This window comes from Pundamilia nyererei, unplaced genomic scaffold, assembly GCF_000239375.1.
Source record: "Pundamilia nyererei isolate P.nyererei 1_Seehausen unplaced genomic scaffold, PunNye1.0 scaffold00073, whole genome shotgun sequence".
Classification (NCBI taxonomy): domain Eukaryota; kingdom Metazoa; phylum Chordata; class Actinopteri; order Cichliformes; family Cichlidae; genus Pundamilia; species Pundamilia nyererei.
Genome location: NW_005187474.1, coordinates 1,132,680 through 1,146,975, shown reverse-complemented (window position 1 = coordinate 1,146,975; position 14,296 = coordinate 1,132,680). Strand labels below are relative to the sequence as shown.

Here is a 14,296-nt window from a genome sequence, read left to right as displayed (position 1 = left end):
AGCAGCTAGCTGTAGTTTGATTGACCGTAGTCTGTAGGTCTGCCCAGAGAGACAAATGGGCTATGCCCAAATACCCAGGAGAAGCAGCAACAAAATAGCACCTTTCTTCATTATTATTGGGGACACTCTTTGCATAAAACAGTCTAATACCGTGACCTATGTCGTAAGTCAACAGCGTTGGGGTTTCTAATAGAAAAATCAAAGTAATAAATGTGACTCCATTTTTTATGTGTTATGTTATTCATCTGTTGTAATTTTTTTTTACATTATATTACTCCACAACATGGCTTGAGATGCATTACCACATAATAACTAGTAAACAATGAAAATCTTAGGTTACATGCCCACACACTGGCACAAATCTTTATCCAAATGAAGGGCGCGCGCGCACACACACACACACAAACAAATCTTTTTATTGTATTTTTAGTATAACCACAAAGCTGAAAGCAGTGTTGGTAAAAACCAACCCAAAGAGCATTTCACATAAAAATGCTGTGTGTTAGTAGCAGTGGATCATTGTTTCTGGCCTGGACAAAGTTTGCACTTTACTGTCACAACCTTGTCCTGTCACACAGTAAAAACTTATGTAATGCTCATATCTTCACTCTTCAAAAGTTTTATATTTAGCTGCTGTTTTTTCCTTCCGTCCAAACTGACTAAACTTAGCCCAATGTCGTGCAAGTGCAGGATAAAGTTCTTCTATCTGCCCATGGATGAAAGAGCTTATGTAACCCCAATGACATAACTGTGATTAGTAACTTTAGCATTTTCCAGGTTACCTGAAAGATCTTTAAACACTGCAGCTTTCACTAGCCCAGCAAGGTATTAATCACCACAGCGCCACAAAGCTAATTAGCATATCATTACAGACATACTATGTTGAAGCTTTCCCAGTCAGTATTCCTCAGTGCTTGTTACAGCAAAATAAGATACCTTTAACAAAACTATATTTGACCACAAAGCTTGGTTTACCTATAAATCAGCTGGAAATGGGAAAATGAAATCTTGACTCAAGTGTGGGGCTGTTTCTGTCTAGGCTTTTCACATAAATATTGGATATTGCATTATATCATAAAGATATAGCAGCATCAATTATCAGACATGTAAGCTAGCCCAAAAACATACATATGTTTACATCTGAGTAACCCAGGTTGGAATGTAAACACCACAGAAGTTGCACATCCCCTGGCCCTGAAGCTCCCTCTGGGCCCGGCCCCCAAACGTTGTAAATTCTAAGCAATGCCTCTGCTATACACACACAATTCATTCTCCATTGGTTAGGGGAATTAACTCTGACTTGAAGGCATGGGGATGTGTGGAGAGAGAAATGAGAATGACCCTAAACTATTGGCTCTATTTGTTATGTGGTCACTGAGCTTGTGAAGCAGGGATGGGTGGATTTAGTGAAGAGGGTAGAGTTCTCTCATTTTCACTGATAGGGAGCGCAGACATAGAGGGAATGACCAAAGAGTGGTGAGATCCAGTCAGCTTCAATTATGGCCCCTTGTAGTTTTCCCAGAGGTGCACTATAGCACGTTTAAGGGGAAATCAATGAGGTGACAAATTGTTGTGGACAGCAACCCCTTTCATTTCTTACATTGTTGCATCCATGACTGGTTGGTATACAAAGCATATGTGTGTGTGTTAATTTGTGTGTCTGTGTTTGTTTGGCAAGCATATATAAATGTGCAGCCCCATTTATGATAATTGAATGCTTTGCTCCATTTGTTTTTTGGTGCTTTATTTTCTGCTAGTAGCTTTAATGGCTTGTTATCTGTCTAAACCTTTTTTAAATGCTTTCTAATAGGTTTTCACATGCATCACCCACTGATGTCCAATGTCACTTTGTTTTCTTTTTGTCTCAGAATGTTAAGGTTTTTCTCAAGGATGTTTTTGCTATGCCAAATCATATAATAAAATATTATAGAAATCAGTCACTTTGCTGATAGCCCGACGGCCGAGGAGTGCTCTTTTGCTCTTAACATATCTAGAGCTCTTGGTCATTTGTAAATTTTGATATAAATTTTCATATTAATACCGTACCAATGTGTCATTCTTTAACTGCAGTGAGTAATCTCTATTATTTAGAAGATTTAATAATTTTTATTGCTGGCACTCTTTGGTCATATTGTTGCTCTTCGGTTTTTGAATTCCATTAGTCTTTGTCAGTAATTGCTCTAACTGTGCAATTGTCTTCCTATCTAAGGTGTGTGAGCAGGTTTTAAGAGCTGATGACCAATGTTGGGGTTGTTACCGAGAAAAGTACTGCATTATTTGTTACATAATACAGTAGATTAAAACATTTATTACATAACTCATTATCTTACTATTGTGTCAGATAATTACCAGTTGACAATATAAACCATTGGCTATAGTTCCACAACAGAAAACCCTATTGTATGAGAACATACATACAAAACTTATTTTAGTGTTTGAACACAAAGTTGTATATGCAAAGTAAAGTTGGAAACTAGGCAAAGAGACTTCAGAGCGCTCACTACTGTAACACATACACGTGTACAGTAGCTACAATGTTATAAATCTGACTGCTCATCACTGACCCCATTACTGATTGAAGATCAGGCTCTGGCTGCTTGGTTATGGTTGGAAGACAAGTTTTACTTCACTCTGGGTTTTTTGGTAACTTTTTGTTTGTGCATGCTAACTGTGCTGATGCTTGGATCTTGTGATAGCAGCTAAATTCAGTTGCTGCTGTTTCAGATACAATTTGCACTTAATTGCCCATAATTGTGCTCTTGTCCTTTCATTCAATAAAAAAAGTAACCAGTGCACAGTAAAAAAAAGGCATGTTTGATATTTTCTTACCTATCTTCTTATCATTTTCTTACTACAGTATAATGATCGTAGATTATGTATGGATACATGTCTGCCTTTACGCTATCTCCTCCTTTTAATGGGTGGGCCAGTCTGAAGAAAACTTTGCACGATCACATGTGCAAGGATTAATAACATATATATGTTTGTAAGAGAAATTTATCATAACTCACAATTCTTTGAGTTTTTAATATCACATTTAGTTCATCATCCCTCTGGAAATGCAATCTTACATTCTCAGTTAGCATATATTTTACGTGTCATCTTCAAGTGGTCGTGCTACAGAGTTTTTAGCAAGAATTGGCAAAAACCACTTTTTTTGTAGTGCAGATAATTGAAGAATCTTATAATTAACAAAATGTAATTACCAAGCACACTGCTGTAGCACTACTGATGACAACAAAGCATTTTACAGATTTAATTTACATTTTCAGACATTGGTTATTTTTTCTTTTTTTTAGTATAGTAGTAATGTTCTAGGATGTTTTCATGCCTTATTGTGACATACATGAGTGCCTACATGTAGGCGCTCATGTATGTAAGTTATTTCATGTATGTAAGTTATTTCTGATATTGCAGATGTACCAATAAATAGTGTTGTTGTAGACCTCCAATCTTAATCACAGAAAAATATAATGATATATAACTTGCAACTGTTATCAGGTATGTCAGTTGAATCCTTAATCATCCGCTTGCCTTAATCTAAGTCTAATTACCTCAGAAGAGTATTACAATAGTGACATCTGTACAAGGTAAGAAATAAGTGCCTGGGATTATCTCCCTGCATTCCTTTGGCTATGGTGGATTCTGGTTGGTCATTGGAATGTTAAATAAATATGTCTCTTTTTATACCTTCATTTACAATCTAATTTCAGTGTATTTATTATCAATTCAACATTTTGAGGCTTTTATTCGCATATTTTTTCACACCTTTCCAACAGGCACCCAAGAGGGCATTATATTAATGAAACACATTTCTCTTTCCCTTGTCTCTGCAGGAAAAGAAGAGTTTGTCGCAACCTTCAAAGGATCTGAGTTCTTCTGCTACGACTTGTCCTTGAACCCGATTCAAAGCAGCAGTGATGAAATCACATTGTCATTCAAAACCCTACAGAGGAATGGACTGATGCTGCACACGGGAAAATCAGCTGATTACGTCAACCTGGCTCTGAAAAATGGGGCGGTCTCACTCGTCATTAATTTGGGGTCTGGAGCCTTTGAAGCTCTTGTGGAGCCAGTCAATGGGAAATTTAATGACAATGATTGGCATGATGTCAAAGTAACAAGGAATCTACGTCAGGTAACAGTACAGAGGGTGATATGGAGACTCAGTAAATAAATTAAAACAAATGCACTTAAATCATTACCATCATACAATACATTATTTTTCCCAGACATTGTAATTAAATTGCTAAATTTAATCATGATGGTTTCTGGTGGAGAGTGAAACAAAACCACGAGGGAGCAGGGACATCTCGATTTGAATCAGGGCCTGTGTAAAGTTACAGTTTAAATCAACCCTAACTTTTAAAAAGAAAGGTTATAATGACATTTTACCTTTGTTGTAGCTATGCAAAGTTTCTAGAGTCATTTACATATCAACATGTGCAAAGTAAGACACAATACTGTTTTTGATGTCAAGGGAAAACAAATTTAACTGAACTCAAATTTCAGGGTAGTACGTACAGTATAGTCTGTATTAACAAAAATTACAATATTGGAAAAAAAGGGGAGAAAAGGTACAAAAACATTTGAGTGCTTATGTTAGTACAGTTGTGATATCGGTCATTATGAATCTGTTGTATTTAAGCATTCAAACGAACTTGCTAGCACACTGTACTTTTTACTAATATAAAAGAAAACCTTTATGTAGAGCATAGGTAAACCTAGAGTTAGACTTTAAAGCACCAAAGTCAAATTTCCAGCACAGGCAAATCCCTCTTACAAGATTTATAGACTTTAATGGGCTTTGCTTTATGGTCTTGATTCACCTCCTTATACTCCTAAGAAACAGGGGAGTGACTTTACATGAGTTTTAGGAATTTGATTTCTTATAAAAATCCTGTTTGGCCTCTTAACACCAAAGGGTGGTACAACTCCTGCAGTGTTGCAGGATATCAGCAGAACAAATTCTAGCCTGGTTATGAGATGAGGATATTAATAAGCACAGCGTTTTTGCTTAACAAATATGTAAATAATCCACCTGGCAAGTGCAGATCATGCTGGCCGGAGTAAATCAGCAGAGGTCTGTTAGTGTTTGTTGTGCTGATTCACAGCAGGCCAGCATACAGTTAATTGGGTCAGGATGTAGCTCTCTGCAAGAGGCTGTTCATCCTTGAGGATGATTGGAGGGCCCATCAGTTGGACCCATGACCAACCTGAAGAGACAGAAGAGTTGTTGAGGCACAACACTGGCATGCTGTCGGTGGCTTTCACCAGTAACTGAATGCTCAGTTTCAGCTGATGTAAGGGTCACCTGTTGGTTGAAATTTCGCTTTCCTTGAGACTAAAGGTTACTAAAGCATGGGTTTCAACAATCTACCCTCTGGGTTTATTACAATAGCACGTGTAATTTCCTCCAGTTCTCTAGAGCCTGACTAGTTGTAGGTGGCTGAATCAGCAGCATGGCATTTGGGATAGAACCCCAGGTGAAAGACCTTTGCTACAGGTGTCTTGTGTGCCAAGAAGTACCCACATACCAACTAGGCAGAAGACCTTTAGCCCTATAGATCATAATTAATCATTTCCAGAGTAAGTGGATTCAGCTTCTGGATGCATCTCAACTTGTAGGTACAACAGCTGCTGTGACAAGACAGCTGGAACTTTGCTTCCAGTTCATTGGATATTGTTTCGTAAATACACACAGGCTCTGCTAGATGATTTGGAAACATTAATCACTCTCACTGGGCCCTAACCCCAACATTATCTAGGTTTAGGAAAGCAGAAAGCTAATAATACCACACTGCGGCATTTGTCTCTGCAAAGGAAACATGGGAATGTGAAATTATTGTACAGGTCTTTCAAGCTGAATACCGTAAACCCCTCACCTAATTAATCAAGCTAATTTGCGCTGTCGAATTCAAGAAGAGTCCCATAACCCTGGATACATTGCAAACATTTCAAAACTACTTGTTTCGTTTGCATGAGGTTGCAGGCTTTTGGACCAATGCTTGCCTCAGGGTGATGTACGTTAAGTGTAACCCATGTGCCTGTAGTTGACGCGTAGAGACAGTCCTGCACTATATTGATAACTACCCAAAAACGTGGTTGGTTTTGTGGAGCAACAGTAGCAGACTTAAGTGTTAAAAGTGTTAATGCCAACGTACAGATCCTAGCACTACAGGACGTTACAGTGGAGTAAGGTTGTGTTCTGGAAGGACTCGTGGAACTGAATGTGTGATGAGAAAATATGTAGATAAATATAAAGATACTTTACTGATTGTACTAGAACATAAAATAATTTTTAGATGAAACAGGTTATTTAGAATACAATCTTTAAAATAAAAAAGCAGTTGTGCATTAATTTTTGTATAATTCAGTCAGGTTAAGGATTATTTTTGTTATGTACTGATATGTAAAACCTTAGAATTATAAGAGGGAGTACTTTTTCACATGACTGCAGTCTACACCCAAAAATCTCTAGATTTGTTCCTGCTCATTTCGTGGGAAATGTTTATCTTCACCTCAGTACCACAGCTTCTTTTTGCATAATCAGCCAATTGATTATTGACAAACCTAAAGATCTGGCCAGCTTGAACATTCACTGCATTCAAACTGTAAAGAAAACAAAGCATATTGAGTGCATGCTCTGCGGGGGAATCAAAATTGCCATCCTCCATATTCTGTGTCAGGGTCTCCTTTGCTTTGTCTCATTGCAGTAAAGTGATCCTAAAGTTCATCAATAAGACCAAACGGAGGTAAAGTATTGTATGAGCGGTGGGAAGTCTGATACACTGGATTGGTCTCAAGCCTAAAACCAAGTACAAAAGAAGAAGAATCCTAATATCAATAGCAACCATAATGATAATAATAATAAAGTTTTAGAAATGGCCTTGGGAATTTTCTTAAGAGGGTCAACTGATGTGCTTTAGGCATTCTTTCGTATGAGCCATGTCTGTCAATCATAACCTTTTGTCGGGACTTGGGTAAGGAAGTTTTTTTTTCTGCTACTCAACAGTCTAGTCACATACAGAAAATGGTGCAAAAAAAAAAAAAAAACACCATGAAGAAAATCAGGGAGTTACTGGTTGAGCACTTGCACCTCTTGTGCATTCTTGTTATTTCCTTGGTCTGCTTTTTTCTTGTTAAACTTATTTTGCCCTTTTTTCTCTATGTTACTAACATGCTTTGGAAACAAACTAACATCATTCATGGAATGTTTCATTCCACTACTAACCAGTATGGTTTTTTGCCGTTTGACAATGTACTAACAGTATTGACCATCATATATTATTTGAGTAACAATCGTTATTCTGTTCACAGTTTTTAATTTCCTTTCTCCCCCCTTTTCCACAAAGCACTCAGGCATTGGACACGCTATGGTAAACAAACTACATTGTTCGGTAGATATCATTCTAATTGTTTCTTAGTTTGGGTTTGCCGTGTGTTTTTTTTCTTTTCTTTTTTTTTTTTTTTTTTTTACTGTAGACGTCATTTACAAAAAAAAAGGAAATTGCGGTTGGTACTCTTCTGCTTACTTTTCGAAACCTTTTTCTTGGTTCATTCATTGGTTTCTCCTCTTTATTTCACTTGTTTCCTGTCCAATTCTGTTTGATCCACCTTTTTAGGAGCATCATTTCGAGCCTTTTGCATCAAGCTGTGGTTAATAATGAGGACCCTCTCCTGTCTGGCTGGCCTGATGCTCTTTGGCTCAGCCAGTTGTATCCCCCATTCACTTTGCATGGCATGCACTTTTGACTACCTGTTGCATATGCCACACTGCCCATTTGTCGACGTGAAAGTGACGGTTGAGCTGTGTTTGTCATTTTGTCTTGGGTGTTTTTCTGATTTCTCTTTGTGGTTTTTACAGTGTCCATCGGCTTGTGCATGCATCTGACACTGTGGCAAGTGTCGAAATACTGATTCTGTATCCCAATCAGGAAAATTGGGAGATTTTTCTTTTTGTTTGCGTGAGAACAAAAAGAAAAGACAAATGCATGCATGTCTTCTTTTGTCTCTTACCCTCAGTCATTGTCCTTTAATAAAAGGTATCTGTGCTTTTCATAGCATGTGCTCCCTTTCTAACCTAGTGGCACGTTCTGGTTTCTTTTGTAGAAACGTCTGCTGGACATACTAATATGGAATAATAATAAATAATAACTAACCTAGATAACATTTTACTAACACCATTTTTGTGTCTGCTAAAATACTTTTATGTTGCAGTAGCAGCAATACTAACACTGTAGTATGGGCAGTTGACTAACTCTCTAACTAGAATAGTGTTCCTTTTAAGTCTTGCAGTCGTCCTAACTAATCAAACTGGACAAAATAATAATCAACAAAAACAAGAAAAAAGACAAGCAAACAAACAAACAAACAGACATGAAAATGGGTTTCAGAAAAAAAAAAGAAACATGTAGGGAACTCTGACCTAGATTACAAGAAAAAAGGCTATAACATTATAGTAGGCTGTCTGAGTATAGCGTGTCCTTTCCCTCTGCTTTGTTGTTTAGGTAACAATATCCGTCGACGGGATTCTGACCACCACAGGATATACGCAAGAAGACTACACCATGCTAGGCTCTGATGACTTTTTCTATGTCGGAGGGAGCCCTAGCACAGCCGACCTGCCTGGATCTCCAGTTAGCAACAACTTCATGGGCTGCCTCAGGGAGGTAAACACCACTTCTGTGTGAACTCTGAGGCTGGTGGGCGTGCAGGATATGACTGGCTTCACCTTAGGACTCCAAAACAGACCCTCCCACCCACAAGCTGGCCCTATTTCATCCTTAACACCCTGAGTTTGTTTGTCCTCTTTTCCTCACTCTCACTGACACAAACTTTCTCTGACTCAAAATTTTTTCCCTCTTCTGCCCCCTCAGTGCACATACGACGCTCTACACACATGCACACACAACTATGCTGGGCGCACCACACACCCACACGTATAGAGGTCTGTCTTGGAGTGGAATTTACCTCGGGCTTCACGTGGCTATGTCAGCTGCACTTCAAAGCGGAGCGGTGATCCTGAGATCAGGGAGTGGAATTTTTATGAGGAGCACCTGACACGCTTAACACCTCACTATTGTTGGGGAGTGTGCTCTATCAGATTTTATCTTAGCCCAATTGTTTAAAGAATAACATTTTTTCTTTATGCTCGGTATCTGTGGAGGGCTTTCCTAAATGTAACTTAATAGTGCTTGAAAAGCGGGAGCGAAACAAGAAAAATAGAGAAATGTACATTAGTTATATGCTCTGGGATGCATTGAATTCAGCACATCCCTGGCCTCCACAGTGCAATGGGCCATTTGAATACTTAATACTGTTTCTCACTCACCCCTTAATGTCTGTATGCTTATAGTGTACTTTTACATTTTATTGTAAAATGCAGGAGTTTTTTTTAACAATAAATATGGACTCTGAACCTATAGAGCTGTGAGACTTATGCAAAGTTCAGGCTAATTTATAAAATACTGAAAATGACCAGTTTATTTATCTTTTCATTTCAAACTTTTTCGTCCCTCTCTTTTTTGTAGCTCCTCTTGCTCCTTTGGTATCATTAAAGGCAGACTGCTGTCCTCAGTATCATCTAGGATAGGTCTGAAGCATCTCTCTTTAATGAGTACATACGGAGTGGAGCAGGGAATGTTCACAAGCTTATTAAAAGTGTGTTTTTAAGGCAACTTTTTTAGTTAAATACATGTCTTGCAGGTGCTGCAGATGCTACAACAACAGGGGTGGAATTGGTTCACCCCATTTGTGGTCATCCACCCCACTGAATTACTCTCTGTCCTCTTGCCAAGCCTGCCCTCACTGTCCTGAGATCCATGTATTGAACTGCTCAAAAACTTTTAAATATGCTGCAGAGCTGCGATAACGCCTACAAGAAGAGAGACTGAGGGGATTTTCAGTATTTTATTTGCTCATGGGATCTTTTAATATTCCTTATTTCGTTTTACCAGACAAATGCAAATGTCAATATCAAATAAAAAGCGATTAAGCCCGCATGATCTAAAATCCATAGTTAGTTCCATCTACTTGACTTTGATTTTTTTGTCTGACATTTTTAGTACGTTGACAAGCTCTTTGCATCCTCTCATCCAGGCTGTTGAATTAAACAAAAAGGCCCATCTCTGGTCAGCTTCAGAGTGTGTTGTGATAGAATATGTGTGGTGGTTTAACAGCATACGCTGTGGGACCTGATTGATAACATGTCTCCAAGTGGCATGTTGCAGCATTTGTGTGCAGATTCCAGTCTGAGTCGCCACGCCTGCCTGTTAGTTCTGATGGCAAAACAAACTGTGGTGCAGTAATAGCTCAGTTGTCACAGCCCTAGTTTGATGACAAATTAGTGCAGCACTACGAGTGCAGCACCAGTTGTAGCTCAGACCAAAGCTCCTTCGATGCTGAAAGGTGCCCTTTGTCTTGACTATAAAAAATTGATTTGGGTTTATTGGCTGTATCTGTTGCACCTTTGTCTGCATGAGTCAAGTTCAACGGGCAGAGAGGCTGTAATTTATTCCTTTACTTTTTTTCCATTTCTTTTTCTATAATCCTTAAAACACCACATTTTGGTTTAGTGTCACATTGGGATCACCTGGCCTTCATCTTAGGATGAAGATCCACGGCAGTGTGACTTTCGAGTGCAAGAATGTGGCCACTGTAGACCTGAGAGGCCTGAGTGAATATACACGTATAGTCTCTCTCTCTCTCTTTCTCACCGTATATATTTAAATATACTTTATATATAATATACTTTGAAAATATATACTTTATATATGTGTGTGTGTGTGTGTGTGTGTGTGTGTGTGTGTGTGTGTGTGTGTGTCGGTCTTTGTGTGTGTGTGTGTGAAGTAAATATAGTTTCCTGGTTTGATTTCCTCACAGTTAAGTGCATAATAAACTAAGCCTTGGCTTATCTAACTCTGATGCACCGCTATGAGCTCCATCCACCTGAACAGTTAGACACAGTAGATCTGACTTGGTGATAAACATAATGCTCCATGCAAATACAATCCCATCGGACATGTTCCCATTTTCAGGTGAACGCTTAGCATGACAGCAAATAAAAAACATGGCTAGTGTTTTCCACAGCTGTAACTCATTTGATTTGACCCACTGGAAGCAACAGACATATACAATTACAACTCTTTTGTTATATAAATGTGCGCGCTATTGCAGTAAAAGAGCTATCTATTACTTTCTAACATTATCCTCCAATTAGCAGTATTAGAGCAGCGTGAAAGAGATCATCAGCTGTGCGCTTGACATCTAGAGGTGGCTGTTAAATAGTAGTTCCCCTTTTATCTCTCTTCCTGATGAACTTTAACATCTTTATGTTTAAAGCCTTTGTTGTCCTCTAAATCTTAGCTTTTGTATGAGTATGTCAAGTGTGTCTGGTGAAAAATATAATGGCTCCATTGATGTTTTGATGCAAAATGTTGACATTCACGGAAATGTTAATTAGTTGGAAATTGGATGAAACTAGACATAGGGATCCTAGCTGCTGCTTACAGCTGCTTAGTAGATACTCTTTCATTGTGGGGATTGGATAATGACGGGGTTAGAGCTGTCTTCATTTTTTTTGGACTGTCGCTAATTACAGTGGAACCCACACAGACATATTCTACACAAACTGTAGACCTTAATCAATATGAGTATTCATGAGAAACTTGCTTAAGTGAATTTAATACGCCTCTTCTTGCATTTTAGTGAATGAGAATAAATCAGGCGATTAAGATGAGCTTCATACACAAATGGAGTTTACTAGTTAGACAAACAACAGTAAATAAAAATGAGCAAATTAGAAAATGTACTGTTGCTGTATCATGTATGATAATGAAGCTCATCCATCAGTAAATTTGGTATTTTAATGACATTTAATGGGCTGCTACTCTTTCACTTCTGTACCTTAGCTCTATATCATCTCAAAGGTCACAGAACTAATACATTTGATTTATTTAAGCCTCCTGTTTTATAGTGTCTGAGAACAGTAGCTAAAATTGACATGAATGTTTGGGGGGTTTTTTGATTTAGAAATTTCCAACAGTATGTACGGGATAATGGATGCTGGAGCTTGCATGAGAAAACACTGCACTAATTTCTTCTTTAGAAAGGCATATCCATCATTTGACCACTCTTATTCTAATCAAATACTCCAACAGGGACTTTAAATCAGCATTTTGCACCACACTTGCAATCAAGTCACTAGTTTAGATTTATCACTCTTCATCTCACATGTCACACCGACTCCCGGGAGATAATGCTGGATAAAATCATTTTCTCCAAACCATTGTCACAGTTGTTTGTCATGTTCAGGTTGTCTCTTGACGGTAGAGCTGAAAGCCAAAATGCATCTCCCACCTATTTACACTTCACCCACTATTCACTTGTTGTGAAGGCTTCAAATGGGTGCAGAGAAAGCGGGAAGATGTCTGTGACATTTGGTACCCTGTGGACACAGCTCGTCACGTATAGGTGCAGTGTGACAAATATTACCAATAGCTGAGGCATGCGATCCTTGCTCATGACACCGTGTTGTGGGATGAAATATCACATGGACATCATGTTGTTTAATTATGCATATTTACATTCCCCATTATATTTATATTCTGCAAACCGATCTTTGATTTGCAGAATATGACTAAAACCTTTTTTTTATTGTGTTCCATTTCAGGTTGTATACAAAAACAATGACGTGAGACTTGAGTTGTCCAGGCTGGCCAAGCAGGGTGATCCCAAGATGAAGATCCACGGCACTGTGGCCTTCAAGTGTGAGAACGTGGCCACTCTAGATCCCATCACTTTTGAGACGCCTGAGTCTTACATCATCCTCAACAAGTGGAATGCTAAAAAGACAGGCTCCATCTCCTTTGACTTCCGCACCACTGAGCCCAACGGCCTTCTCCTTTTCAGCCATGGCAAACTCAAGCAGCAGCCAAAGGATTCAAAGAGTCCTCAAACTCTTAAAGTGGACTTCTTTGCTATCGAGATGCTGGATGGCCATCTGTACTTGCTGCTGGACATGGGCTCGGGAACCACAAAGACCAGGGCAGTCAACAAGAAGGTCAATGACGGCGAGTGGTACCATGTTGACTTCCAGCGAGATGGAAGATCAGGTAACTTTTTAAGAAATCGTTAGCAACATACAATATTTAGACGAATAGCATGCAAGAAACAATAATAAACAATAAAAGGCACCTGTTGCTGCATCTGTCGCTACTATGAGAGTGCAATACATTTAAATGTAAAAAAAAAAATGCAACATGGCAAAAAATGACCACTTAAACTGAACTGATGTACTTTATATCAACAAAATACATTAGGTTGCGTGACTACTCCTTGACTTCCTATCATGTAGGTGAAAAGGGTCTGTGGGCTTAACAATAGTGTTTTCACAGCAGTAGTTTACACCTTCCACATGTCCTGACTTGAAGTACTGTAGCAGTGATGCATTTCTCAGCAGTTTATTTCCTTTGTAGCGCAGACAGTGACCATCTCCGATCAAGATTTCTTAAATAATAGTGCCATAAAAACAAAATGCAGTACTTCAGAAGGCTTGAAATTATACAGAGACATGCCACCACACTCCTTTGTGTTTTCATACACATACAAACAAACACCCACATTGCATGCAGTTCAGTAGCCCAGCAATCAAACACAGTTTTAATTTTGTGTGTCGTTGTCCTCCTGGCACCAGAAATGTGCAAAAAGTATGGTGATGAAGTAATCCTCAATATGACTGACTAGTTTAGCCTTCAACATATAAAGTGCGATCAAGAAGCACTGGCCCATAAAAATCAAAAATACATACTACCTAGCTTAAATTTTCTTCTTCACTTTGTAGAAGTCCCATTACAACCATGAACTGTGGCATCATGTCACTGTGTGCCGGCATACTGACACCACAGGAAGATTTCGGTATCATCAGCGCAACCTTTGTTAGCCACCTATTTACTTCGGTTCTTTCCACTTTCTGAAAATGAAAGTTCAAGTTGAGGGATGACTGTTTCAACACACTGGTGCCGATATAACGTGCATCAAAGAGTTTCAGGTACAACAGGACAAAATGAGACTCCTGCAGAGCGATCTAAAAATAGCAGCAACGCTCAAAATACTTTGGTGGTGAATAAGAAAATTGCCTTGAAGGGGAGATCAGATTTTTATGGGCCAATTCCCAGAACCCTTTGATCACACTGTGTACGGTACAACGTAGAATTCAGAAGAAACTTTAAGAAGGAGCTCTTTAAACGATTTTACTGAAATAAAATTATTTTCATGGGGTCATGGACTTGTTTTC

The 14,296-nt window shown here is 38.6% G+C and overlaps 1 protein-coding gene across 7 annotated transcripts in view; it reads left to right on the top strand.

Annotated features, from left to right (window-relative positions):
* LOC102193674 (neurexin-1a) overlaps positions 1-14,296 on the top strand; it is a 259,420-nt gene that overhangs the window by 79,800 nt on the left and 165,324 nt on the right. For all 7 annotated transcript variants that reach the window (XM_013911867.1, XM_013911865.1, XM_013911862.1 and 4 more), the window contains 4 exons: positions 3,837-4,138; positions 7,356-7,379; positions 8,511-8,672; positions 12,674-13,115. In XM_013911867.1, coding sequence (XP_013767321.1) covers positions 3,837-4,138; positions 7,356-7,379; positions 8,511-8,672; positions 12,674-13,115 — 930 coding nt within the window. The remainder of the gene's footprint in view (positions 1-3,836; positions 4,139-7,355; positions 7,380-8,510; positions 8,673-12,673; positions 13,116-14,296) is intronic.